Source organism: Sparus aurata, chromosome 6 (genome assembly GCF_900880675.1).
Source record: "Sparus aurata chromosome 6, fSpaAur1.1, whole genome shotgun sequence".
Lineage (NCBI taxonomy): Eukaryota > Metazoa > Chordata > Actinopteri > Spariformes > Sparidae > Sparus > Sparus aurata.
Window position 1 is genome coordinate 11,555,348 of NC_044192.1, and position 25,899 is coordinate 11,581,246.

Below are 25,899 nucleotides of genomic sequence, written 5' to 3' on the forward strand. Positions count from 1 at the left end.
ACTAAAAAAAACACACACACACACACACACACACGGTGCAGCACACAGCAGAGATATGAACAATAAAAAAAAACACACACATGGAGTTTCAGAGGGAAGAAAAGGTGAGAGCTAAAACTGGCACCGACATTGCCAGTTTTTTTTTTACCCTGCTGAATGAGATAGCACACAGTAAGAAGGGTGCATCTTGCAGTCCATTTCTCGCACTGTCTATTTTCTGCATAAAAAGACAAGATTCCTGGGGTGCATGCCTATGGCTGGGAGAGTGGTGAACACATCCTCTATTATGCAGATTGCTGTGGTAGCAGCACCGCAGTGTCCTCCAAGAATGAAAAACGTCTTTACAGAGACACACTTATAATTTCCGGAGCCAAAATCAGTGTCGGCGTATGTTCTTCTTCTCAACACAATGCACACGTGTACTCTTCAAAAAACACAAGCTCAGAACAAAAAAAATTGTGACAACTAATTGAACCCCATTGTGTTTTTTAGGCATTCGAGTATAATCTCGTGATTAACGTATAAAAGATTTTGTGAAACAAGCCGAATTTTATCTCTACTCATGAGTAGCTAATCGGCTAATGTCACTTTACTGTACCATTAGTGAAAAGCCAGGTTAGGTTTGATTATGTTTTAATTAAGTCTATCAGAGAGATACAACCGTTTACGTTAGGCAGTTAGAGAGGGCACATACAGAAAGGCAGTCTCAACTTTAAAACACGTCAGGAGAAAGTTGTGTCTATGCTGAAAAAAAAAAAAAAAACCGTGATGAAATATCCTCATTACCTTGGTGTGAAACGTGAAGTCCGTTTGGCTCTTGGCACCGACTGCAGAGGAGGCACTTTCCCGATCAAAACGCGGCCGCTCATTTGTGACCGTTTATCCGCAAACACAACTTCCTTTAATTGTCTGTGTGCAGATCACATTCAAGCTCGTATCCTCCGCAGACCCCCTTCTTCTCCCATTCAGCGAGCAGAGAGGAGCAGTCTGTCTGCTGCTGGACAGGCAACACCCCCCTCTCACCGAAAAAAAAAAAAAGGAAAAAGGGGGAGAGAGGCAGGATGACGAGCGCAGAGAGACCCCGGTGTTTCTAACAGAGAGATGATGGCTAACGGCTGTCGCCTCGCTGTTAACCACGGTGACCGCCATTAATCTACTGTAACACGTCAGTGACCCGCGAGTTATCCGAGCAGCCGACTTCTAAAGAAACAGTGGCGGTGAGGAAGTTTTCAGATCCTTTACTGAGCCTAAGTAAAAAAAAAAAAATACTAATACCCCGCTGTAAAAAAAACTCTATGTCAAAGAGTAGAGTGTAGTTTGTAGTCCTAAAACCCCGAAATCAGTTAGCATTGTGCACATCCGGTTCCTTCGTCTCAATGTCAACTGCTTTCTTATTTTTTTTTTTCTTTTCGTTAAATGCCTGAAAAAGGATATGTGGTTGCCACAGGCTTAAGATATTTACACGTTTTGTTCTTACCACATAAAATATATCATTACATGTGCTACAATTGCATTAAGTGCTCAAGTGTCTTAAAAATGGTGGTTGCTAAGGAGTGGCTAAATGAGACTACAGAGGTGACTGACATTAAACGTCACCATCTATACAGGCCGACTTTAGTTGCAAATAATTCTAACTCTGACTTTACAACTTGTATATTCATCAATTTATTTATGTATTTTTTGCAGTAAGACATTACCTGGTGGTGCTGCTTAAATCGTATGGCTGTCAGGTAGTCTGTTTATAGCCTAACATTAGCTCTTTACTCCTAGCAACTTAATTTACAGAAAGTCATTAAAGTGGTGTTCTTCTGTGAAAATTATCTTGCTAGACAAAATGCGTAAATGTTTTTATTTTTATTTTTATTTTTAAAAAAGCGATGTATCTAAATCCAATTCAAAAAACCCACAGGCTTTTTGTCAAGTGAACCCGGGTGATGCTAACTTCCTGGTTAGCCTGCAAAAATAGGATTCAGACAGGATGGGCGCTAACATGGTCCAGCAATGTTTTGCTGACAATAAGTAATTAAGATTTTAATGAATTAAGATTGAGCCTGAAACACTATCAGGGCTTTAAACTGGACAAAGGATTTTTGAAACCTCACACAAACGAACCTTTCCTTTCCGCAGTGGGGCTGTTTTTAACATTACAGAGATTGTTACCACGATGAACATCTTTAAAAATAAAACATGTTCCACCTTCATTCATTATGGGGCCTAGCTGGAAAACTCGGCCCAAGGTAAGGGCCTGAGTCCCTGCGAGCGCAACCACAAAACCCACAGATGACACGAGGACCTCCAGTGAGGCATGAGTAGCCTTGGAAAACCTCCCTCCCCCTCTCATTAGCAGTGGAACAGTCTCACAGGGATGATCTCACCAGATCTCGGCTCTGTATAAACTACTCCAGGAGGTAAAGGCTCTGTGGGCCGAGCAGCTCCCACACCCTGTCCACATCTTAGGCCAAGTCCATTTAATCTCCCCCAAATCTTATTTTGGTTCAAACTGTAGTCAGAAAAAGATCTTACATGATCAGACAACATGGATTCATCTTGATTTCATTCAGCAGAAGCTCAATTAAAGAGGAAATGACCAAAACATTTCAGGATTGTCAAAGTTAATATTTCAAACGTAAGAACTTATTGACCCTCATGATGTATTACAGTTTTGAGGTTCTCTCTGATTTTCCACATCAGGCCACATCTTGTAATATAAATACAGAGTCAGCTTGAATGGAATTTGAAATGGCCGTGGCGGTTTTACTTTTTGTTGAAATTAAACAACTGTTTTGCAGCACCAGACATACAAGCATTCCTCGAAATATCTCCACAGAATGAGATACAGGCTTGACAAAAGGCTGTTGTGTCTGCCTCTACCTTTGACTATCGTCGCTCTGATCATCATCTTAAAAGAGGTATGCTTCTCTCCGCCTGTTGCTCTTTTTGTTTGCTGGCAAAACATCACAAAACATCTCTTTGAACGTCTGTTGGTTACGTTTTATAATCGCAAAAAAACCCTTAGATTCTTGTTTCTCTGCCTCGAACGATGTGCGGTATAAATTGTTTACAGCGCAAAAAACGAGACCTCCGTTTCTCACGTCTCCTGTTTATCTCAGCCGGGCCACAGAGCTGCTAAACAAGCAGCCATCTGAAAAGGCCTTGAAGTCGTGTTTGTGCTGGACGGTAACAGCTGTCCTGCACTGATAACCGAACGGCTCGTGTCAGAAACATCCTCTGCATGTTTGCTTTAGGTGGAAGGTTATTGAGCATCATTGCCTCTGCAGGTTTGGGTTATTTACACACTGTTAAAATAGAGATTCAACCCATCTGCCAGAGGTCGTAGCACCGCGAGGACCCTTCGCTTGTTTTAACGAGACTGGAAACCATTTCCATCATCTGACCTTTACAGTTGTGGCTTTTGATCTCTCTGTGCCGTCTGCCTCTGGCGGAGCAGACTGTGATATGTGTAGTCTAGAAATGTATTTTGAAATATATTGGAGGGGATGAAGGGCAGAGACATGAAGTCCCCGTGAAGACCTCTCTTATTATATTGTAAATATTTAGTGGAAATTGGCAGCTACTTGGTAGGAAATTTAATTACAGCTGAATCATAATTTGGACATCATAATAAGTGTTTCCTACAATGAGCAACCAGCTCAGCTGAAGAAGGAAAATACAATTGGAGGGAGGCCTGAGGAGAGGAAGTGAGGTTTTTTATTTGGTCGGATTCTGTCAAATTTAACTTGCTTTTGCTCTCTTTCTACCATCTCACCAACCTCTGCATTAAAGGTAAAAGAGAGGCCTTTGGTTTTGATTTGGGAACCCCTCATTCACTGTATGGAAAATATAGATATGATATGATGTGACAAAGTAAGCTTATCATTTATTCATATATTTATTTTTTCGTAATGTCAACGTTCTTTTTTGTCATCTAATGTTAAAAAGAGTGTGAACAAAAACTGTGGGATGTGGATGAGGATGTAGGCATGTGAACGATGACGCACACATATCTGAGTGTTGCAATTCTCATCAAAACTACGGACATTCGTATGAAACTGTGCAACAGTTTCCACTCTTCTGGGAAGGCTTTCCACAAGATTTTGGAACCTGGCTGCAGGGATTTTCTCCCATTTATCCACAAGAGCATTAGTGAGGCTGGGGCACTGACATCGGGTGATAAAGCCTGGCTCTTTCAAACCTTGTTTTTTCAGTTTATCCTGAAGGTGGTGGATAAGATTGAGGTCAGGAATCCGTGCACACTTGAGGTCTTCCACCAAGAAACATGGAAAAAACGTTTCTTTGTGGACCTTGCTTTGTGCACAGGGGCATTGTCATGTTGAATAAGGAAAAATACCTTACCCGAAGAGTCAGCACAGACAGTCATGTCTAAAATGCATCATTAAGCTTTCCAGTCATTGGAACTAAGGGGCCTCGACAAGAGCATGACAAACATTCCTGGAGGCCAGTCTTTTTTACGATCATATCAAGGACCCCAACAATAGACCGCGTTAGACGACGGACACCCAATTTCAGATGATTCTGTCTCGAGTCTTTTTTATTTTTATTTTTTGGTATAAAGCTAATGATAAAGATAATAATTTGTCCACAAAAAATAACACTAATTATCTGAGTTTTAGTCTTTTGATTCTTGCTTTTTCAAGTTTGGGAGCTGTTTGAACCGCCAACTTTTTCAAAGTTGATTTGAGGATAACAAAAGGTCGTTATAGTCCATCATCAATGTGGGATTAAAATAATTTAAAAAGGCCAGCCCCATTTCTTTCCTTGTTCTTTCAAAAAAATGGGATTTAAGTTTGAATATTCTAATCCTCCTTTAGCTGGGGACCCCTAGAACCCTCTCAAGGACAGTTTGAAGTCTACTGTTACAGGCCATGAAGTTTAGCATGTGGTAAAGGGAGTCTGTATACTTAGAGTTATCCAGAAAATATAGATTATGAGCAGGAAAACTCTTCCAAAACCTTTATCCATATAAAAAACCTCAGTTATTCTTAGGGGAGATGGTAAAATAATAATGTCAACCTGGGTGAATATCAACTATCTTGCACAGCTGGTGTTATGACATTAGATTTCCAGCAGGAGGCACAATGAGTCAAAGCTGCGCCTCTCATGGCTGCAGTTTAGTGTACCGTGCTCTGTAACTGTGCATCAAAAAGGAAGCGCCACAAACAGGACTTCACCGGATGCTGAACCATTTGATGCAAAGAGCAGGCATTCCTCCACTCTGTGCATACAGTGCTGTGTTACAATGTGGGAAATCACTTCAGACGGACAGAATCACAGGAAACAATGTGCTCGCTGATTCATGTCTGTCTGAGTATCGTTCATTCAAAAAAAAAGGGGCTACAGATGAAAAAGCCAGCTGAGCCATTGCAGCAGCACATCTCTGATGTTCCCGGTTGCATAATTTTGATCCGTATTGTGCTTGACCGCAGCTAGGCAAATATGATTGAGCTTCCTTCATCACAGAGCAGAGGTATCAGTGAAGCAAATGGGTCTGAGATGCATCAGCGGGCGCCCCATCACTGCCCAGACCCTGAAAATGGACTCCTGATTATTGGACTGGAAAATTAATGTACAGTCTCCATCAACCTTTAGACGGGAAACTTCCCCCCGCAGATGTAGCCACAGCACGGCCGACGCACACAGTCACAGTCTCATGCGGTGCCACATTTACAGTCTGGGGTACGAGTTGTATTGTTTCACGACGCTGTCTTTGTGCTCTGCTTTTATCTCAAGACAAATTCAACTCCACTTGATTTATGCGGCACTTAAAACCGACCTGAACTGATTCTGTCTGAGTCATGCAGATTCGGTATCAACGCACAGTTGAAGCGGAGCCAAATCCAACATCCAACGTATATTATGAACTCCTCTGAACCAGACAGGCTTTATTAGCCATGCTTAAAGCAGATAGTCTGACATTTCTGTCCCAACTTCAAACAAACGGCGATGAATGGGGAATGATGGATTTAAAAGTACCACGTGATTCATATTTATTTCTTTAAATATAACACTGTGATACAGAACAGTATCATATTTTCCCCCTGGGGCTCAGTGTTATGCACCGGTGGAATCCAAACTGCAGACGACCACACGCAGACATGATATAGGGATGATTCACGCTCCCTGGGGTGCTGCTGTAATGGTTCATTATACACGTGGCTGACGATGCCGGTGGAGGCAGAGGCAGGTTTGGTGTTGGGTGGGCCGTCTACATCCAGTATTTCACTGACCCTTGTTTGGGAACGAGCGCTCCATATTGACCCCAGATGTGTTCGAGCTGTGGGAGCCCGTGGGTACAGTACGTCCGGGTAACACGTAGCAGATTCTAACGGCGGGTGCTTGCTTTTTGTTGCTCTTCCTTCAACCATTGCGAAACATGTGTAAACAACAAATTACCTCAGCTAGAACAAAAGCATATAAAAGTGATTAAGCGTATGACTTCATGTGAGTGTGTGTGTAGTAGTAAGAGGCAAGAAAACAACGTCCCTTCCTTCCGAGCCCGTTAAAGAACTGACCCCAAGCGGTGACCTCACTAAACTGTAATCCCAGCAGCGCCTGCGGAGAACCGGAGCAGAGAGGCCTGAGCCCAATTTTTTTTTTTTTTTTGCAGATGGGTTTAAGTGGGTCAGAAAACGTGTGAGCCTTCAGCAGTTAAGGGAGCAGTCAGTGGCTATAGGAAAGGTCCAACTCGGGCAGGAAAGGGAAATTGAGCGCAGACTGCCGGGGGGCACAGATCCAGGATCAGATGACTGCAGTAAGCCCCTCTGTGCATTACAGAACGCATTCGTCGATAGTTTCCATGAGTGAGGCTGCAAAGTATTCCAATATTTAGAAAACTATAAACACTCACTTTTATTCATGCGCCCGCTGAGCTTTGAGCAGATACACTCACGAGCACGGGCAAAGCTTTACTGTTGTTACCATGGAGACGACATTGCTAGAGGGGCAAACTAAGCCAAGGGCTTATCTACGATATACAGTAGTGTCGGTGAAGAGAGCAATGACATGCATTCAGAGTTTGTAACACGTGAAAAGAAATGTGTCAGTCTGGTTTGTAACGTGCAACTGTTTACTTTCACTATCATGTGAAAACCATTAAATAACTAGATATATGCAGCACCTTATGAAGTACAAAGGAAGTGCTTTACATAGATTGAACAGTTATTAAAGGACTGAGGCAGTAAAATCACATGGTTTCAAATACAGAAATTAAATGGAATAAGATCCCAAACAAGAAAAGATAAATACTAATAATTATAAAGATTAATCAAATTAAACGATGTTCTAAGATTAATAAAAGGCTTTTTAAAAAATCCATCTTTCTACAAATGTCTCTGATTCAGCAAGCATCCAGTATTTCCAGATTGCTGAAAAAAATGGCATGAATGAGATACATTTCCACAACCCCTGCTTCTGTAAATCCTGAAAATACGAGGATGCAAATGTAAAAACAAACAATAGCTGTAGAGGCACACAGCTCTTGTCCACAATGTCAATTACAAAACAATCTAATTAAGTGGTTAGCATGTCATCCTCACACCAGTCGGCCCCTCTCTCTCTCTCTCTCTCTCTCTCTCTCTCTCTCATTTTCTCTGTCTGCGTTTCCCTCCATCCCTCTCCAACATACACACCAGTGGTCGATGCGCGCACACACTTCCTCCACACATTCATCCGTTCAGCAGCTATCACACTGACACACAAGGCAGCCCCATCAGTGGGTCAGTGGAAGACGGTTGCCATGGCAGCACATCCCGAGCCGCGCTGCCGCATGATCCGAGGTGTGATGCTGCTGAACCCGCCCCCCTTTTTCTCTGCTCTGCATTGCCGCCTGTACGCCGCTATATAGAAAATGGTACAGTCCAGATCCCCAAATGTCCACATGAAAACCTCAATAACCCCCTGTTACCTTGAAGACTACAGGACAGGACATCTCATTTCACATGCGGTGTGTTTTTTTATGTCCACAATGTGTAATCTATATGCACCAGCGACGGTGAAACTGTGGCTTGTTCTGTGTCTCTATGTGAGGCTATGAACAGCATATGGTGCTCTCATGAAATCGAATACATTTACCAGATGAATAACGCATCTAATTCATCTGTACTTCACTGTAAAAAAGATGGGTCTTCAAAATTGGAATATAAATCTTATTTGCACTATATTCGATTTCAAAATCCCCCAAAAATAATATATTACATAACAGGGTAGAGAGTCAGATAAATATATACCTCCATGTCCTTCCGTCTTTGAATTTCCTGTCATCTACAGTTGTTTTGAACAGCTTTAACAGATGAGATGTGGGCTATTATTAGCAGTAACATGACAGCGAAAATGTCCCTCATCTTTTATTATAATATTAAAGGGACAGTTCAACACAAAAATCACAAACACTAAACTAAACCAGTCAGCCATATCACAGCACAGAAGGACGTGTGGAAATATAAATGGCTTCCTCCTCAGATAAATTGGAACAGTAGCCAGTAGCCTCGCTCATGAGTAAATTCACGCTTTCTTCCGTAGGATGATTGGCGTAGTTTGGTAGAAAGAAAAGAGTTCCTGCTTGAAACTGCCCACGACATGGTCTGGTGGTTATCTTGAATAATCTGGTCCTGATTTCTGGAGAGCGACTTCGCTGACAAAGCCAAGCGCCGTCTAGTTCTATTATATCCATGAAAAGGCAGACATCTCTACAGCCGCCAACTCCAAAACAATCTAGATGGAAAAATAGCATGAAATTAACAATAGATCAAGTGGCTATTTGCGAAATGAAAAGGGGTCGGAGAGAAATAACACCTAACTTCAATGCAGTTGCCCTCAGCTTCATCGAGCATTTCATTGTCTGTCAGTTATTTGTTTTGGTATTACAGCACACAACTGTACTGAACTCTTTTAGTTCAGCAAAAACAAAGCTCTAATTAGCCCACTTCATGTCAAGTGTCCAGCGACAAAAAGGCAGACTGACAACAGTTTAAGTGTCGACACACAGCGGAGCATTTATCGGCCGACCGAGCCACACATTTCTCTCTGGAGACCAAAAACACTCATCACATGACCAGAAACATGACTCCACACGAATGCTCGTATTGCTCTTTGGCCGCTGGATTTGTAAACCTGCAACTGTTTGCCAACATGTTCACCAGATCGAGTTAATGAAGTGATAACCCAGCGTGTCGATGTGTTTACGGCCTGTTGTGCTGAACCTAAATGTTCAAAAGGGGTTAACAGGAGCTGAAGGTCTCAGCTTGGTTACAGCACGGACAGAAAGAGGAATGAAGGAAATTATGGAGGAATTATTGGCCAAGCCTGATTGCTAGCCAGCAAGGGTTGATGAAATATGACATATGATTAATTCTTCTGTTTAGATGCCACAGATATCAAGTCTTAGTATTCTAGGGTGCCAGGTTTTAAGAGAGGGTGATGAAGGAAACAAAACCATGTTGTGGAACAAAAGCTCGCCCAAGGCACGACTTCAGGTTTATATGAGGCACTGCGGTCATCAATAGCTCTTTATTGCAGCTAAGTGCCTTTCGCTGCTTCTCTCCTCAGTCGGCCAAACAGCTTGGAGCCAAACCAAATGTTGAGAGATATTTGCCCTTGTTTTTCATTGAGATCTTCCAATTCTAAAGGTTTTTTAAACGGTTGATCTGCCAAGATAATACGTAAATCTGTCAGAGACAATAACTACGTTCGGGCAGATAGGCCTCCTGCGAAAATCACGTCTTCTGCTACAAACATTAAGCATCGCGTCCACCCCGTCAACTCAATGACGCTGTGGAAAAAACGAGTAATGAACATCTGCATTAGACATGAAACGCTAACCTGTGCTTACATACGCTGCAGCTGAGTGCCTGCAAAACATCAGCCGTAATTGACTGAACACTCTTAAAATGACACTGAGCGCTGGACGGTCGGCGTTATTTATATACCAGATATGGAAAAACCAACCATACGCCGTTAATATAATGTGATTACTGCTGCGCTCATAAACCAGCGCTTTAAATATGGCTTGCAATAGGATGATATCATATGAGTGATGGTTCAACGTTGCCAAAATGGTGTGAAGAACGAAAACCACAGGAAACGGTTATTATTCTTGGTCAGACATGGTCGAGGCTAAATCAGAAGCCCGCTCAACACTCCTGAGACATGAAACGCAGTCAGAGAGGAAGTGGTACTCGTAAAGTTCAGTGAAATGAGCAAAAACTCTTGTTGCGTTAAATTTAAGGCAGCGTTTCAAGCAACAGGCAGTGCTTACTGAGGGCAGGAAGGGAAATTGAGTGTAAATCTAATATTACGCTGAACATAATTATGGCAATTTCAGTTGGAACTTAGCTGTTCTTAATATTTCCACATCGGCGTTAAGAGCAGTTATAGGATATTTACTAAATGACCATAAAAATAGAAAGAACAGCACATAAAGCCATCTGATACAGCGGTCCTATAAAACGTCCTCTGTTTGTGTTAATGACAGTGTGACGGAGGCGCCTTTATGTCTTATTTTCCAATTGAAACAAGTGTTAAATGACTACATATTCCAACCCTCTGCTAAATGCTTTAAATGTAACTTTAATCACTGTTTGGTCGGTAACCCAAGTCTCTCCTCCCATCATGTTCACACAGTAAAGGAGTAAAGACATTTTCTGATATCCCTAACCACTTTATCCAATCAGGACAGACCTGTAAAGAGGATGCTAGGGCGACACGCAGAGAGCAGGATGCTTCTGTTCTGGTACCTACACCAGCAATGACAGAACAGGGAAAACTACCAAGGCCAAGGAAGTGTGGTGACGTAGAGCAGGAGTTGGTGAGGAGCAAACCAGAGCTAAAACAGATGCTAACACTGGACTGATGGTTGTTAAGTGATCAGAAACACATTCACGGTGAGCTGTTTGTAGTTGCCTACAAGGTTAAGTTGGTGATTTCGTAGTCGTTTTATATCTGTTTGCTCATATTGTTGTTTGTCTGCCTCCCAGTGCCCAAAATGGATTCATGTTGTTCTGTATCTGCACAATGTGTAAATGGGGCAATAGTTGCTCACGTGCTAATGATAGCCACTTTATAATGTCTGCCAGCTTGCTTAAGTTCTTCTAAAGGTTACCGTCATACACACATCTTGAACAGAGCAACGTATAGCCAAATTTGAGCTCTTCATATAAGTATTAGGAGAAGTAGGCAGCCACGCAGCTTTGTAGGTTTAATTTTTGTAGGTCTGTGTGTTTGTGGGATGAAAAACAGTAATGAAAAATGAATAGTCCCAGTTTCCCAGAAACAAACAGGAGAGATATTAATGATTAATAAAACAGGCTTCTCGAAAACTTCTTTCCTTTAACTGGGACAAAACAGATTATCATTCAAATGTGTGCCGCTGTAGAGTAGAGACTCTCCCCCTCTGACGGAAAGCTGGGGCTCAGGAGGAGATCTGGGTGGATGTATGTGGTATCAGATTATTGATGAGGCAGACACACAGTCGCAGTGATAACTGTCAGTGTGTGCACATTTAGCCTTTAGGATAGCCACTCCTGTCTGGCGTGGGCTAATCAATATCCATTAGACTTCGAGCTTTGTGCCTGTTGATAAACAACATGCATTGTGTATCTTTAATATTTCACCAGCAGATAGGTGTCTTTTTACAGATTCCTTTATAGGTTGGTCATATACATTTACAAGCATTATATACTGAATACTACAGCAGTGTTTTTGATTTGTAAGAAGTCTCACTCTGTCGGTCAGATGTAGGTGGTAATCACGGGGCTGATTTCGGATGAATGAAACGTATGAAAACGCAGAACGGGGGCCTTGGAGAAAAAGGGAGCAGAAATTTGCACCTCTCCATACTGTCGATTACCAGCCGGTTTCCATGGTTACGCAGGAGGAGCCTGATCTATTTTCAAGAGCTGGTAGCTAATGGCACTCATGAGCTGAACTGCGAGCGTGTGACAAGGGGTGTACAGTGAAAATGCAAATGTATCGCAGAAGAGAGGATACTGTAAGAAGGAAAATTAGAGCATGAGCTGCTGTGCCTGCTTCGAAAAACTGGATTAGCTAGTTATCTACACCCGAGGTTTATGGTGTATTTATGAGGAGGGATTAACTCTTGATTTATAGAACAGCTGCATTCCAGTATCCCTGCAAAAAAAAAAAAAAAAAAAAAAATCAAGGATACTTTTCACTGAACAAAATCCAAAAATGTATCAGCAAAGCATAGAAATCAGAGGGGCTTCCACAGTGTTGCATCTTCCAAGTATAAGCATGCAACCTACTCAAGGTCAGAGAGAAAATAGCACCCAGTGTTTCCATATATCGGTGTGTTTTGGCAGCCACAATACACTATTCTTACCCTTATGATAACACACTGGAGAGGACACAGAGTGTATGAACACACCCACACCCATAATCCTTTTGGTTGTAACCGGTAATAATCTACCTCTAGGGACCAGTTGGTACCCACCAGGAGGTCTCACAGTCACCTTGAAAGTTCATTCAGGGACTGTGACGTTGGTGGCCGAACGCTGAGCATGATGAAGCATTTTTTAAAAAGCGGTTACATAAAATGATTAGCATCTCTGGTGCCCGTGGTGCTGCAGAGCAGAGGTGAGCCCCCGCGCTCACCTCTCGCAATAAATTTCAACCAACACAGCAGAGCCGACGCGGGGAGGGATGTGACAGAATACAGGGCAGATTTAAGTGGATTTCGGGTGCATGGATGTTACAGTGAGGAATATGACATAATCCCTGTTTAATCCTAACCTTTATCAGGGTCCTGCTGTCTGATCTTTTTCACCTCCCTCCTAACATGAAAAACCTGTACACAAAGTGCTATCTGCCAGTTTATATTGAATGCAACACTTATTCTTTTGTAAAAAATAACTTTTAGTATACAAGTCTTATACCATTCTGATTCACCTCAACTTCAGATTTTACAAAACTTAGATGAACCCATTTCCATTTCACAAGTTTTCCTTCTTTTCTTCTGCTCTAATTTGTACTTATTTAAATCTGTGTCATTCCTGTTTCTTCTCATTACTTTGCTCTGTAGTAAGAACGTGACCTGGCTAGCAGGACCGAGTTAGCGCTCCAGAGGCTGATTTTAAATCCCGGCGATAAAGCTGCTAAACCACAGCGGACAACTGTCCTGGATTCTTTCTCTCCCGCTCTCTGACTCTCAGTGTCAGCTGTCAACTTGGGATGGAGAGTTAGATAAAAACATGCAGAGGACCTGAGAGGACGGAGGGGAAGGAGAAGACAACGGGAGAAGTGGAAGAAGATAGAGAAGAAAAGGATTTAATGAAAAAGTGTAGGAGAAGATGATGAAGAGGATGAAGAAGAGGTGTAGAAGAAGAAGAAGAAGAAGAAGAAGGCAAGGGAGAAAGACAAAGGAAAGAAGTTGAAGAAGGTGTTCAGGCAGAAGGAGGTTAAAAAGAAGCAAATGGTGTGAAAAAACAAGAAGGATAGAAGTAGAGGAAGTATTCCTGTTACAGAAAGTAAAGTAATAAAAGTACTGTCACTTTGTGTCGCTGCGGTTTCTGTTGACAACAGTCAGAGCCGAGGGAGCATTTATTGTGCGACCGAGGGGAACCCTGATGAGTCCTCGAATTCTCTGTGAAAAACGTCTGAAGAAATTCTCTCGCAGTCAGCAGCCTCTGACAATGTCAGGGGGACTTTGAGAAAATCCTTCAAGAGAAAAAAAAAATAAAGTGTATCTGCAGATACTGCTGATGGAAGCTCTTTGATCGGCCTACCAAGTGCAAAGCATCAGATACCAACACAAAGCTGGAATCAGATGATGTCGGCATGAAAGTTTCCCACATGAAGGCTTCTGCACCACAGCTGAATGTTAAAGAGCATCGAAATATATTCATCTTAATTAAATATTGAAATGCAGCAATGTCCGTGAGGCCTTTGAGTAAAATGGAAGTTGACAACAAATCCTACCCGACCTTTGCAAAGTTGCAGAAAAAACCAGCGTGCAGCCACTGACTGGCTGACGGTGTCATGGTAACAACAGGTTCAAACCACGTCTTCAGACTCTCTTACCCATTGGCCAGGTTGTCGTCATCGTCATCCGGCAGGCTCTTTCCTAGGAGGTCAGTGTCACTCAGGTAACCGGACTTGAGGTCGGTGTCATCGGCGTCCAACCCTTCGATCAGCTCAATGCGTGACGTGCTGCTTAGGCGGCTGGAGCAGCGTGCTGGCATGGTGTGTGCCGTGTACTGCGAGCCGGTCTTAGCCCCCTGGTATCCTCCACCTGTGGAGGACGGGGCATCGCCCGCTTGAAGTCGAGGGCTGGACTGGCCGTGGCGCCAGGAGAGAGGTGATGAGCGGTTGGACATGCTGGATATACTGCGAGCGTTGGTCTCATCACTGTCATAGCCCACGTTAGTGCTGTCCATACAGCTGGAGACACATATTGAGGAAGGGTCAGTGTGCGTTACATACCGGAAGCACTTGAGACGACAGAAAAAACCAGCGCACCCAACTGAACATTTCTCTGTCTCTGTCGGATGTCCTTCAAAGAAACCCACGGTGGCACTGAGTCGCTGTTGACCCAAATACAGCAGTTGTGTCGTATCGTCCTCAGGGATTAAAGCTAAAAAAGTGGCCTTTTGGAGTCCAAAGACAAAGTGAAGGATGGCCTGATATCTCTGTGGTAATACAGCATACAGCATCTCAGAGCAATGTGTTCGCCCACTCCAGGGACCTTTCCTTTTCATGACCACACCCAAACAGGCTGTTGCAAACACCTCTTCCATCATCCTGCGAGTATATCTAAGAGTACCTAGTCACTTCTGTAAGTGGGTCAGGGTTAGAAATGTCCTCCAAATGGCTGGAAGGAATCTTATGTGTCTGCCCATTACATAACTAGATGTACCAACTCACCCGAATAAATATTGCAACGGCTACAACCGCAAGAGTATTTTTATCCGTTGTTGATGGATAATTCATCAATATGGAGTCGAACTGGTGCCACTCTAGTATGAGACTGACAGAGTGAGAATCTTTGATACAGTGATGGAGTTGCTTGTTTAAAAAGGTAAGTGGCTTTCCTTTAGTGTGTTATTAAGGTTCTTGTGCATGTTAAAAGTCTTGAAAGTTAAAAAGCCCAAATGCCACTACCACAGGAAGCTCCTTTCTCCCACAGAAAACAATGTTCTTGAAACGCCTCATCAGTTGTCCCGCCTTTAAATCTGTGACTTCCTGATATCATATAATGTCATCGTGTTGCATATATGTGCAGAAGAGGTGAAGCTAACTGGAAGCTGAAAGCACAACAGAGCCGACCGGAGACATGGTGAGCGGCGCTGGCTCAGGCGTGTGTGAGCTGACCAATCAGAGCTGACTGGAGATTCAGCAGAGGGACCTTAAAGAGACAGGAGCTTAAAAAGAGCGTTTCAGACAGAGGTGCTGCTGCACTGGACAGTATGAGAAAACTTGATTTAAGCATTTAAAGGTCCAATTTGTGAGAAAGTTAATTTTTGAGTCTCATTCCCAACTCAAATATCAATACTTTGTGATAGTGGCCAACCCAATTTACAATCCGCGAGCATGAAAATGAGCATAATATGTCTCCTTCATATAGAAATACTCATTAATACAGGTTTAAAGAGACGAGCTGAGTCGCCTGAGCCGTCCACAGGATATTACATCCCGACTTGAAACGAAAACCTGTCCTCCACCAGTGTCTTGTTATGCTGCAGCAAATTAATGCCTGAGCCAAAAACAGAGATTCCTCGAATGAAGTCACGACCATGAAACAGAGACGGGCTATTTAAGAAGAATGGAAGCCAGATGTGAACCAGGTGGCGACTCTCCAAGAGAACACAGCACAAGTGTTTACACATGATTGTGTTATGTATCGATCCAAAAACTATCCATTGCTTGATCGTGTAATTCTTTTCAGACCAAACCAATCACAGACTTTAGGGTTTCATGAACAAAACACACATTGTCTTTGTTGTATATGTATTATATCCAAGGGCACAGCAGACAAACAATAGAAAAATCTAAAATGCAGACATAGTGCTCTTACCTATGGCTAAGCTGCGAGCCCCGCAGGCTCACCATCGTATCCTCCAAATTCTGGCGGAGGTCAAGGACATTCTGCACGGTTCTCTTCCTCTGGGACTCAGGGTCTGTGGGTTGGTCATGCAGAATGAAAGGTCATAAAACATTCAGGGTGTCAAAATAAAACTCAGAAACAAGCTGCTGCTTTACTGGGCTCTGTCTATGGCATGCATGCACACACAAGCTTATTTTTGCCTCCACATGCATGCGCTCTCGCTTTGAATCATTTGCGTCCGGACTGATGTGACACTTGTCTTCCTTGTAAGCTCACAGCCGACGTATGTTCACATCATTAGGCAGACAAATTTCACTCCATGGGCTCCCTCACCATGGTAACCTCCGCTCTGCCCCCCCCCCACCCCACCCCTTCTGCACTGACATGGTGCATCCTGAAAAATGAAATACTGAGAGGTTGCCTGTAACTTAGACTGCCCACCAGGGGGATGTACTCTGACATTCAAGCCACACCTGCAACTCTTCGAAGGAGTTTTTCCTTTTTCTGTCCAGAGCTTCTGTTTTTTGGTTTTATTGAGCATTACCTCAGAGTCATTCAGCTGAGGTTGAAAGGCTAACAATGAGCTGAACTGCGGCCAAAAGCGTTTCACTGCAGGTCAGCTGCTTTGGACAAGGTTGCGCGTGATGTAAAAGTGTCCAGTCAGTGGGTCATGACCATGTCAAATCGATATAACAGTACAATTAGGAGTGTTGTTGTGTTATAGCGGTAACAAATGAGAGAAACCTCCCCATCTCAAAAAACGCAAGGAAATGGGGGTTTTTCCTCTGCAGTGTGAGGAGGCAAAAACCCTTGGGGAGAAAGAAATTAACATTCGATGCATTAACTGTAATAGCTGGAGGAGAGGCGAGGATGTCAGGGGAGCGCACGTCAAATAATGTGCTGTGTTTCGTAAGAGGATGTTGAACTAATTCAGGGTGTGAATCGTAAGCGCCAATATCACACGCAAACATTTACATACAGTTCACACATTCAGAACACATTTTAACACCCAACACTTGTGAGATCCCGTTGGGTCCAAATCTGCAGTGAAGCTGAGGGCTTGGTCTAATACATGGTTTCATTAGCATAGAGCCAAAATACATACAATCTATAGGCTCAGTGAGGAACCAGTAAATAGATTCTGGATACTACTTGTAGATGTATTGTGCTGTGAGTGGACAAACATGACCATAAAAAACTTCAGTAATGTTGTAGGTGCTACAATCATAAACATCGGATATTTTGTCAGAAAAATTAAATACATTGTCAGTGAACATTTTGGGGACACGATCAGATGTTTAAATCATTTCCGTATTATTTTTATTGAAAGTGTACCTGTGGTGGCTTTACGTTTCCTTCAGCCTTGTTAATGCAAATTAGTTGCATAAATGTACATTTTAGGGGACAGTGTTCCCTCAGGAAGTCACCAATGTTCTCACCCAGGTGCAGGCTTTCTGTAGCCTAAAAGAGGTAATTGTTTTAGTTTAGTTTATTTTAGTTTGGTTTGTATATGAAGAGAGGCATAGAATAACATCTACTAATGTCAAGGCTTACACAATAAAGTCCAGCACTTGTAAAAATGTAAAGAATACACATGAGTGAGTCTAGAATAAATTTTTAAGTCACTTCACATCTATAAACCCAACCAACCTAACCACATTGTAATTCTGGGATACTGCTAATTTACTTTGTGATGAATTCCTGGGAATAAACTCAAACAGGATTCCTGGAGCACACATGTGAAGCACATCTGTCTTGAGTATATACTGTATGCATTATGCACTGTGCAGTGACTGACAGTCCTCTGGCAAGCTGCAGTGCAGCGATGTTGACGATACAGAGAGGGAACGCTCGGACAGAATACTGAAGCAGATGTGTATTGGGGAAGACCCATGAATGATGCAACACAGGAAGTGCTTTGTATAGAGACAGTGCAGAGGCAGGCGGCTTAAGTATGGACAAATTAATTCGAAAGTATAGTTAAAAGCCTCATTAACCTCACAATCACTGCTGAGTCAACAGTGAGCGTCCTACGTGTGGCACCAATTCACTGACACGTCGGTTTAATTTCCACTCAGATTTCCATAAACACACAAAAACGATCAGTGAGAGGACTGGATGTCTTTATCAGCCTCTACAGGTCATTTTATAGCCTGTTTTACTGGCGGTGGCTTCTTCTTTTACCTCAAAGAGACCTGGAGTTTCTCACAATGGCAGAACCAGCGGAAAATAACTTCAACAAAAAGAAACGCACTCACAGTGATGTCAGAAAAGAGTTAGAAGTGGGAAATCAGCCGCATTGATTGCTCATGGTGAAAGGCAATCAAAATCATTCATTTTCAAAAAAAATCTTTCATGTGGTTCTTGGGCCACGAACACACTCTCTGTAAGCTGAAACAGCTGATCATTTTGCAGCTTTGGCTAATAGTTTGGTTCAGAAATGGACATACCATTATCACATATGAATACCATGTGGTACAAATGGGACGCCAGCAGATATCACTCAATTATGAGACCCTTTATTACCTTCGCCAAAGAGGTAATGTTTTACTGGTGTCTGACTGTGGGTTGGTTGGTTTTTCAGCAGGACATGAAACTGCATAAATCTCAACACAAAGTAAAAATCATCACTTTTTGTTAATTTTTTGAGAGTCTGTGCACGCCGATACCCAGCCTCTCGATGGTGATTGACGCAGTAGGACCACCTTGATTAACAGAAATAACAACGCGGCAGATTAAACAAAATGCTTGCCCCTTGCCTTTTAAACTTTCTATGAGAAACAGGATTTCTTTGCTGGAGTACTTCTTTCTCTTCTCCATTAATATGTAGACTGTAGGCTGTACAGTGCCAGAAACAAGTTAAGAATAGTAAAAGTGAAAAAAAGTTGTGAAACTGTGGTTTGAAACTGAGGATTGTGACACAGGGAGGAAACCAGGGGAGGGCAAGTCCCCCAGGAAAACCAGGAGGGTTGGCAAGTGTGGCCTTGGCTCAGAGTAGACTGTTAACTTTTGGTGTGGATAAAGGGACATTTTCATGAATTTCTCTGTGAACACCACATGGATATTGATATCTGTCGTATTAAGAAGAAGAAGGCTATCTATGAGTAACTACGTCAAGGGACTATAGGGCCTCGGCAGAGGTATGCGCTCTTCCGGGCGTCACTCTAGTGTTCAGAAATGTTACCTTTCCTTACACTGTGCCTTTAAGAGTCACCATTTAATGACCCATGTATTCCGCATATTGTAATAATTCCATCTGATTGTTGCTTCACCCATATACCCACGTATCCACTGCTCCACTGTGATCCCAGATAGCTGCAGGCCATTGCTACGTTTGATATCTTGCATGACAGATCACATATAATTACATCGAAATGAGGTTTGCTCATCCCCTTTCTGTCTAGAGGACGGTTGTTTTCCAGGAGTACTGCTGTCTGCACTACTCTGATCTTCTGCTTTCTTCATGAATATAAATCTAATGACCCAGAGTCCATTTGTCATGTTACATTTATCATTTTGACGTGAATTCATGAAACTTATTTCAGGTTATAATCTATTTGCATGTATTACACGGTGGACAGTGCAAACTCAACAGCCCTGTGAGATGGGGAAGGAGTTGCAAGATTAACAGATCATTAAAATAAAGCATGTAAGGTCAACTTGATCTAGATCTGGATTGAGGGGTTTTATTTTGTTAGGGTCTGCAGCCTTGGCTCGTGATGTGCTGGTGGCATGTGGCGTACCCGGATTGGATGACAGCCATGGTGCACAAACTTACATGGCGAGTTTAACAAATGAGCCCATTACTAAGTTGATGATTCTGGATATCATAAACAACAAAGAAACCCTCTATGTAGGCAATAAAAGCATCCTTTCAGCGAGTTTATAATGAGACAAGCTGCAGAAGCAGAGCACAGATTAAGCATTAAACTGGCCTGACTTATACTGCAGACTATGAATAAAAAGATCTATTCATGGTAACAAGCTTCTCTACTGTACATGTGCAGTACAGTACATGGAGAACAAAAAACCTTCAGTCTAAAACCAAAGAGCATTCAGATGACGCAACTGTGAATGTAAAACATTAATATTATAATATGAAGACATCTCTCCGTCATTTATCTGCTGATCAATCTAAGTCAATAACCGCTGTTGTGGCTGGTTCCCGCCTTTCCGTCACCGTGTTTCCATTTTGGGGGCTGTTTTTCATTTCATGGGCACAAAGCACTTGACTCGTGTCAAAGGCCCGCATGGGATTACCATCTTAAATGATGATAAATAATTCATCAAGATAATACACTCCCTTTTTTGGGAAATAATGACTTTCAATTGATTTGGAAATGTCATGTAGGTCAAAATGTGACATAGAGAAGAAAAGATGTATCAGCCCCAGGCGTCCTGCTGCAGATTTTATGCAATTAGGTTAATAACGCAGACGTGGGTGTGGTGGCCAATTCGGCAGAGCTTTTAGAAATTTTGGTTGTGGTTGAACCCAATGATGCCTTTTCTGCTATCAATGCTACCGTTATCCTTATTGTTTACAGTTCTTACTTTAAGTGTGACTAACATGAGTGATAGATGTCCATTTAGGCTAATGAGGCATGGAGAGCAGATTAAATCAGCACAGATGTGTTCATTAAGATGCACCAGAGAACATGCTCTCCTGATGATACTGGAGCAATGGAATAACAAGTGCATTCAACGCTTGTTGATGACATGCTCGAACCACATGTGTCAATGATTGGATTTTAGGAAAATTAGTTGATGCATTCGTGCAATTAGCATCAATGAGTGAGGAACACACACTTCAATTATAACCATTAAATTGTTTAAAACCTTCTTTCAAAAATGTCACCAGAAACCTAAATCTAAACCCTTTGGCAAAATGTTCAGTCTCTGCAATTTTCTTCCCATAATTTCTTTAATGGCCAATAGATTTAAGGACTAAACAATAAAACAACTAAACTGTAAGATATCCAGTAACCTTGGAGGAAAAAATTCAAACATAACTGTATTTAAATCTAAATTTGGGGTAAAAACAAAGATACCTTCTCCCCTCACGTGACCAAAATACGAACACCTGCCATTAAACAAGGAGGCATTCAAAGGAAAACAAGCCAAAAATGATGAAGTCATCTGAATTGCAATGACCATTACATGATCAATACCCTTAATATTCATCAAGCCCCTCCTATTGATAAACCTGACCTACACCTCTAGAGAGAAAGCCATTTTCTCTGCCATTTACACCGTTGTAGTAGACGGGGTGTGCACCATCTGTCAAGGCTCTACAGATGAATGGAGCTGGGAGGAGGCTAAATATGTGTCTGTGTGCCTGAAATGAATTCAATATGGCATGCTGTCTTTCCCGTCTCTCTTTTGGGAAGCGTATGTGGAGCAGCGGATGGACCCTCGAGTGCATCGGCACATGTTGCAGCAAACGAGAGCTTTACAAAGGAGATCAGCGTGCTGGTAATAATCCCCAACCCCTCAGGCTTTTTTTCATGCAATCATACGGCAATGCTGTAATAGGGAAGCAAGCATATTTCTCACAATCAATGGCGAGCCTCAGACACCTGACATGTGACATGCTGGAGGAATGGGAACAATAGAGAATCACTAGAGCTTTGGCTTTCTACTAAACATTCAGCCTTAAATGTCAAACTGATGCATCAGTCAATGAAAAAAACAAGAGGAGCATGCTTTGCAAACACAACAAGGACGTCTTCCTGTTTTTTTCTCCTCGGAGCTGCATAAAATCGCCTCAGGGGGAATGTGGGTCTGCAGCAGCAAGCAGGTGCCGTATGGTGGCTGAATCAAAGGGGGCGTGCTGCCGAGAAAACGTACAAGCGGGGCGTTTGGTTTGTAGCACATGGCGGCCGCACGTACTGTCGAGGCGTCAAGACTTCTCTGCTGTACTCACCCAACATCTGACTGAAGAGCAGCTGCTCCAGGTCGCCCAGCACTGTCACCACCAGTTCTGGGTCCACCTTCAGGAAGGGCTTGTCTCCCCCTTCCTCCCCCTGGCCTTTGGAACCGGACTCCCCTCCGGCTCCAGCTCCCTGCTTCTTAGCATTGGCCTTGGCCTTGCTTGACAGGATCTCATCATCTGACTTGCCATCCTCAGGTGCCTTGCTCAGGGGCTTCACCTCAGCGTAAGGACCACGCGGAATGCGACTCTGCTTGCTCAGAGCAGAGGGAGCAGCCAGAGGGCTGAAGGGCTTGGGTTTGCCCTGGAACAGCGAGTGTTCAGATTTGGATAGATTTCTAGAGAGGGGGGCACCTCCTCCGGCAGTGCTGCCACCCCCTGCCGTCTTTGGCTTACCCATCTTGGTCTGTCCTGCTCCAGGCTTGGCCATGTCATCGCACCACTTGGGCTCATAGAGGTGTAACTTCTTCTCAGCATCAGTGAGTACAGCCAGGTTTGTCATAGACCTCTGCTTGCGGAGATTGGAGGGCACTGGTAGCCTGCCGTCAGAGCTACCCGGCCGGTAAACCTTCAGCTCACCCCGCTGTGTGCTCTGGGGCACACCAGACTTGGCCCTCTTTGCTGCCATACCAACTCCTTTGCCATCTGCTTGGCCGTATGCCTTTGTGCTATCCGTTCTTTCCATCTTCAAATCTCCTCTGCCTCTCACACTATTTCCAAGCATGCCCCCTGCATGAGACCATATAGAAAAGCATCAGCAAGGGAGAAAACAGGCTTCCTTATCAATCCCTTTTTCCTTAAAAAAATAAAGCCAATCCTGCAGCCTTGTCTTTTCTTCCCTCTGCCTCCTTCTCCTCTTCTCTCGTCCTGTCAGGCTGCTGCAGCTGCAGCTGTTGCAGTGCTGCCCAGGCACTCCCTTTCTCTCCTTCCCTCTCCTTTCCTCCTTTCCACACTCCTCCCTTCAGCGCACCCTCCTGCCGCTGAACCGCGCAGCAGCGGAATGACAGCGGCGGCAGACGCAACAACGCTCCCTCCTCCCTCTTGCTTTCTGCTGCCTCTCCCTCGCCTCCGCCTTCCCTCCCATCCTCCCTCCTCCTTCCCCTCGCTTTCCCTTCATTTAAAGATGCTTCACCGTGCCTCAGCAGAATATGTGAAATGCAAGAAAGCGATGAGAAAATGGTCATCTGTGGCTTTTACAACCAGGCACCGTTCGCCTCGAACGCACCGTGTTTTCCCACCATCTCCTCTGCTTCCTTTGTTCTTCCCCCTCCCCCTCCCTCACCTCCAGCGTTGCCTGTTCAGTACACCCGACATGATGCTTGATTTGTGTGATACTGGACGTGTTATTACTGTGAGCGCGTACACGTTTAGACATGTAATTACACACCATAGCATATATTATTGCCACTGTCAAAACCCACCACAATGCAACAACTGGAGCATCCAGATTATCTCTTGATCCTGTCTGAGCTTCCTTATGATATCAGTTCCAGATTTACAGATGGATAAATCGCTTAAAATCAGCCCTGTGTTGCCCTGCTATAAATAGACAACCTTAGTTCAACCTTATCTCATCTAATATCAACGATCCTGACATAAACGTTAAAGGGTAATGTGCATAATGTGACGTTCATGAAAACTGTAGAACTAACAAGTTAATAGGGTGGTTTTGGTCCACTTCTCGATAGAGGCACGGAGAGAGAAATTGGCTTGAAATCCTAAAAAGTGTATCAGCCAAATCGGTGACTTCACTCCAGCAGACTGAGCGAGCGACAAGATGTGCCAGTGTAAGCAAGTAACACACCCAAAACCACACTTTGGAAATATCTTCAAATCGGTGTAAAGACCCATGTACACAGACACGCACGGGATTGTGTTGAATTGAAATTGCAGTCACATTGTTTTGAGGCAGGGATTTTTTTTTTTATTTCAAACATATGACTATAATCATCTTTTTCAGATATTCCACACTGCCGTCTCTCAGGAGGATTGAGGAGGCTCCGCAGCGCTCGCATGCAGCGCTGCTCCATGGAAACCACCCTCTCTCATCGCCTGCATGTCATCTGCAGCAGACCTCTCTGCTGTGCACAAACACAGCTGCCAAAGAAACATTTACCTTTTCCATAAACTGCTGTTACACAACCCCGTGCTCTACAAAACATAAAAACGTGCAAATGCAATGCTGCTGAATGGTTTATTTTCTGTTCTTATTGAGTGGATGACTGAGTGGATGGTTGCTCTTTTCCACAACACAGCATGACTGAACACAAGCATGCTAGATGGTGCAAATCCACTCGATATGATTGACCTGTTAGCTACAATGCCCAGAGGGTACGATTCTAACGCTCACAATGGGTTTGCTAGTACACTTCACTGACTTTTTTATTTGGGTCTCAGGGCACCTGCGGTGGCCCGTGGACCAGTGAGGTTGTTTGAACTGGCAATTAGTTCCTGGAAACAATGTCGTGTCTTGTTCCTCCTCGTCACGAGGTCCAGGGCTCCCTGCGGACTCTGGATCGCTGACGGAGACCTTTACTCCCATGATGCAGTGAATAGCTCATTTGTTTTGGAACGTGGGGATTTCTTAATGAATCATAGGATAACAAATTCCAGCATGCCAAATTTTGTAAGACTTAGATGATTTCATAGGACATCTGTGCGAACCAACACCTTCGATCTGGAGTTAATACTCTATCATCTCGATTTTAGCGGCTCTATTAATGTCAATGACTGTGTTAACATGCACACTAATATTTGTTTTACTATTAATCAGTTTATGACAATATTCCAAATCTAATACAGGTCATGTAAACAGAAAACACAAGACAAAAGGCGGATTCTGCTCCGATCCGAAACCGTTAAACCGACAGGGAGCCCAGAGATGACTTTTTGACTTAAACTGGATTTGTCTTTATTCCCATATATCAACTGCATTGCAGTATATGAAACAACTGACACTGGAGATGACCTCGGGTGGTTATGGACTATAATGTTGACTGCTGGCTGGAGCTGGAGGAGCAACGTACTTTTGGTCACAAACGTAACAGTTCCACAGTTCGCGACACACAACCTCTTGCTCGTTTACAATCAGCTCTGTACATTACCTAACAACAGTTTGTAAGCCTTGGTTGGAGCTGCATGCACAAAAGAAAAAGCCCACAGTTATGGTTGGAGGGATAAACACAGCTACTTTTCAACACTAACAATGACTTCCATGAAAACAGCTTTTTTCGGGGGGGGATATGCACGAATATCACATTGCGGACCTTTTAACGATAGTGACTGGAGAAATGACAGAGAGAGGCTGTGTTGGTTTTCATGTTCATGGGGATTCGGTGGGATGGTAATTTTTGTTAGCCATGTTGACAACTTTGTAGGAATTCTTTTTTTTGGAGCAAGATTTTGTTTATGTAACCACTTTGGTTCGGACCAAAATATCAACAACATTTGATGGGTAAATCTACAGAGATTCGAGGTCCCTACTGGAAGATTCCCCCTGATTATGGTGACATTTTGTTTTTTCCACCAGACTTGCCAATAAATCTGGTACACATATATCCACAGAGAATAAATGCTGATGGCTTTAGTGATCCCTTGACTCCTCTTTTAGCGCCACCAGAAGGTTGACATTTGTGGTCTTGAGTGAAATGTCCCTTAAACTTTTGGACAGATTCAAAGAAATGCTGATCCTGTAAATATGAAAGCAGAAACTTTAAATCATCACCACTTCTCAGGACTAGGAAGGGTGGGGCCGCATCTTTTCATTTGCTTTCCTTCAACATCTGGGTCTGATTCTCCCTCCCTCCAACTGGCCATCTGAGTAACAGTGTGTGTGTGTGTGCGCATGCTATGACAGGGCCAGATACGCAGCTGCCTGTTCCCTGGACAGCACATGTAT

The 25,899-nt window shown here is 43.3% G+C and overlaps 1 protein-coding gene and 1 long non-coding RNA gene across 20 annotated transcripts in view; one reads left to right on the top strand and one right to left on the bottom strand.

The window, feature by feature from the left end:
• The window catches only part of nav1b (neuron navigator 1b), an 81,244-nt gene that overhangs the window by 31,409 nt on the left and 23,936 nt on the right, over positions 1–25,899 (bottom strand). For 14 of the 19 annotated variants that reach the window (XM_030418821.1, XM_030418832.1, XM_030418829.1 and 11 more), the window contains exons 4-5: positions 16,043–16,145; positions 14,050–14,409 (exon numbers count right to left, since the gene is read on the bottom strand). In XM_030418821.1, the coding sequence (XP_030274681.1) occupies positions 14,050–14,409; positions 16,043–16,145 (463 nt within the window). Of the gene's footprint in view, positions 1–786; positions 1,047–14,049; positions 14,410–16,042; positions 16,146–21,995; positions 23,267–25,899 lie in introns of those variants that run through there. The other 5 variants (XM_030418840.1, XM_030418835.1, XM_030418834.1 and 2 more) reach the window with 3 other exon arrangements.
• On the top strand, positions 994–24,196 carry LOC115582709 (uncharacterized). The gene is made up of 3 exons (XR_003984243.1): positions 994–1,217; positions 10,686–10,895; positions 23,962–24,196. It is a non-coding gene; the product is annotated as an uncharacterized LOC115582709 (long non-coding RNA).